General features: G+C 49.2%; 1 protein-coding gene across 1 annotated transcript; it reads left to right on the forward strand.

Annotated features, from left to right (window-relative positions):
* The first annotated feature begins 233 nt into the window (after window positions 1–233).
* On the forward strand, window positions 234–1,935 carry tmsb2 (thymosin beta 2). Its single transcript, XM_033974686.2, has 3 exons — window positions 234–349; window positions 1,327–1,431; window positions 1,521–1,935. Exons 2-3 carry the CDS (start codon window positions 1,332–1,334, stop codon window positions 1,556–1,558), a joined length of 138 nt encoding a protein of 45 aa, XP_033830577.1. The 5' UTR covers window positions 234–349; window positions 1,327–1,331; the 3' UTR covers window positions 1,559–1,935.
* The last annotated feature ends 494 nt before the right edge of the window (window positions 1,936–2,429 follow it).

Below are 2,429 nucleotides of genomic sequence, written 5' to 3' on the forward strand. Positions count from 1 at the left end.
TCTCTCTCTCTCTCTCCTCCTCCTCTCTGTGTGTATCATCCCCCTCCCTCTCCTCTCCCTCTCCTCTCTCTCTCTCTGTGTATCATCCCCCTCCCTCTCCTCTCTCTCTCTCTCTCCCTCTCCTCTCTCTCTCCTCTCTCTCTCTCCTCCTCTCTGTGTGTATCATCCCCCTCCCTCTCCTCTCTCTCTCCTCTCTCTCTCTCCTCCTCTCTCTGTATATCACCCTCCCTCTTATACCAGCCCTGACACACCGGCACACTCACTTCTCCTCTGCGAGCCGCCTCTATCTCTCCATCCCTCCGTGCTCTCTGTGCCGGTGCGTTTCGCCCGTCGTCTCCTTCTAAACCCGGTAAGCCGCACTCGTCCATGTTTTCTCTCGTTTTCCTGCTTTCGTCGTTGGGTTCGTGGGCTTTTTTCCCCGGAGAAACGCAGACAAAGGAGTGGGGCGTGGCAGCTCGTGGTGGAGGAGACGAGAACGAGGGGGTGATGGTGCTGAACGGGGACTGTGGCTATAAACAAAAGAGCTAAACGTGGGGGATGATTAAGCTAACGGACGCTTTTTAAAGATGTTTTTGTGGTTTATGTTTTAACGGTGACGCGTGGAGGCTTCACAGGGGAAAAAAACCCCCACTGCAGCTCATTTGAAATCCTCGAGCTTCCTCCCAACTGTGTCTAAACCGATTTTATCAGCTCCTTTTCAAACGTACAGCGCTAATTTTACAGTAGCTTGTGTTGCAAATGATTAGCTTCGGGCTAGCTGGCTTTAGCACGTTTCCACACACTGGCAGACGGAGCTGTGGTTTCAAAGAGGCGTGTCCGGCCATGCTGTTCCGAAGCAGATTAGTCGTATTCCCAGGGCTAGGTCAGGACTACACTGCGGTATCGGACAGACGGGGAGAACGCAGAACGCATCCGAGCGGCGCGAAGGTGGACGGGAGGGGGGAACAAAGACACCGGGGGGCCAGGAGAGAAGACGCGCGCAGACAAAGAAGAAGAAGAAGAAGAAGAAGAGACGCGAGGTGGAAGCGGGCACGTGTTTTGGGGATGCGCCGTCGTCGTTCACGTGTTCCGGACCTGCAGTGTCGTGCCACTCCCTGCGCGATCGCGGCGACGGGGAAAGAGCGGTTAGAACGTTAAGATTGACGCGTTACAAAAGCGCGTTGTGTTTATATCCCCCTCCGGACGACCACGGTATACGAAAGCGTTGGGAAAAAATCAAACCGTGCGACTGCGGCGAAAGCTTATCCGAGTGTTTACTAATCTATTATGGATGAAGGGAAAGGTCAAAGTTGCTCGCTCAAACGTTCTGCTCCGTCTTTTTTGCAGCCAAGATGTCCGACAAGCCCAACATGGCAGAAATCGCTAGTTTTGACAAGACAAAGCTGAAGAAGACGGAGACGAAAGAGAAAAACCCGCTGCCGACCAAAGAAAGTGAGTTACCGGGCCGACGCCGAGACGCTAAAAACGAAAAAACGTACCAAAAAAAGTGCCTTACGTTTGTGTGTTTTTGTGCGTTCTAGCCATCGAGCAGGAGAGGAAAGGCGACGCTACACCTTGACTCGCGAGAGCAGAAGAAGAAGACGAAAGATGCCACCACGAAAAGCACTTTGTTTTGATCATAACAGTATTTGAATATGTCGTTTGTCTATGTACATGGGTGCTCTGAGCTCCCTGGGGTGCTGTAAGGGGATATGGCACCCTATCTGGGGGTTCTCTTACTAGAAGGGAGAGGAGAGGTACGCCTGGGTGTGTGCTTTTTGTTGCAGTTTAGCCAATGTTCTCCAGTATTGCCAAACTAGGGAGTGGTGTAGAGTCGTAGCGCAGGGGAAAGGCAGACACCCACGCTTACATCCAGACAATTCGGATAAATCAAAGGGATGTTTTTTCTTAATCGACTTTTTACTTTTGTTTGTCAAATAAATATGAAGATGTGGACGTTGTGTTTCTGTCTGTTACGATCGCAAACGCCGCAGACATTTGACACAAGTTTCTAACTCATAAACATAATAAACGTTTGAATCATCAACGTTAAAAAAAGACTCAGAAAGGCCACTGTGGTCAAAGAGCAGGGCCGGTTCAGACTATAGTCAGACTGAGCAGCTGCTTAGGGCCCCGAAGCCACTAGGGGGCCCCCCAAAAGCCCATATATTTATAGTGAAAATAACAGAATATATCAAGTTTTATTGGACACTGGGTTTGTGTGTTTACAGCAGCATAAATATCCATCTAAAACTATTACATTTGTTTAAAATATCTGCTGCTGCTACGTTTGTTTTTGAGTCGGGCAGAGGTGAGGGCAGCTCTGTGTTTAGGACCCGACATAATGTAAATTTAAAGAACACTGTCGCAACTGGAACACGTTAAAATCCACCAAAAACGAAGAAAAAATGTCTAGAATTTAAAAAAATCTTGTGTTCTGCTCTTGTGGC

This window comes from Periophthalmus magnuspinnatus, chromosome 10 (assembly GCF_009829125.3).
Source record: "Periophthalmus magnuspinnatus isolate fPerMag1 chromosome 10, fPerMag1.2.pri, whole genome shotgun sequence".
Taxonomy (NCBI): domain Eukaryota; kingdom Metazoa; phylum Chordata; class Actinopteri; order Gobiiformes; family Gobiidae; genus Periophthalmus; species Periophthalmus magnuspinnatus.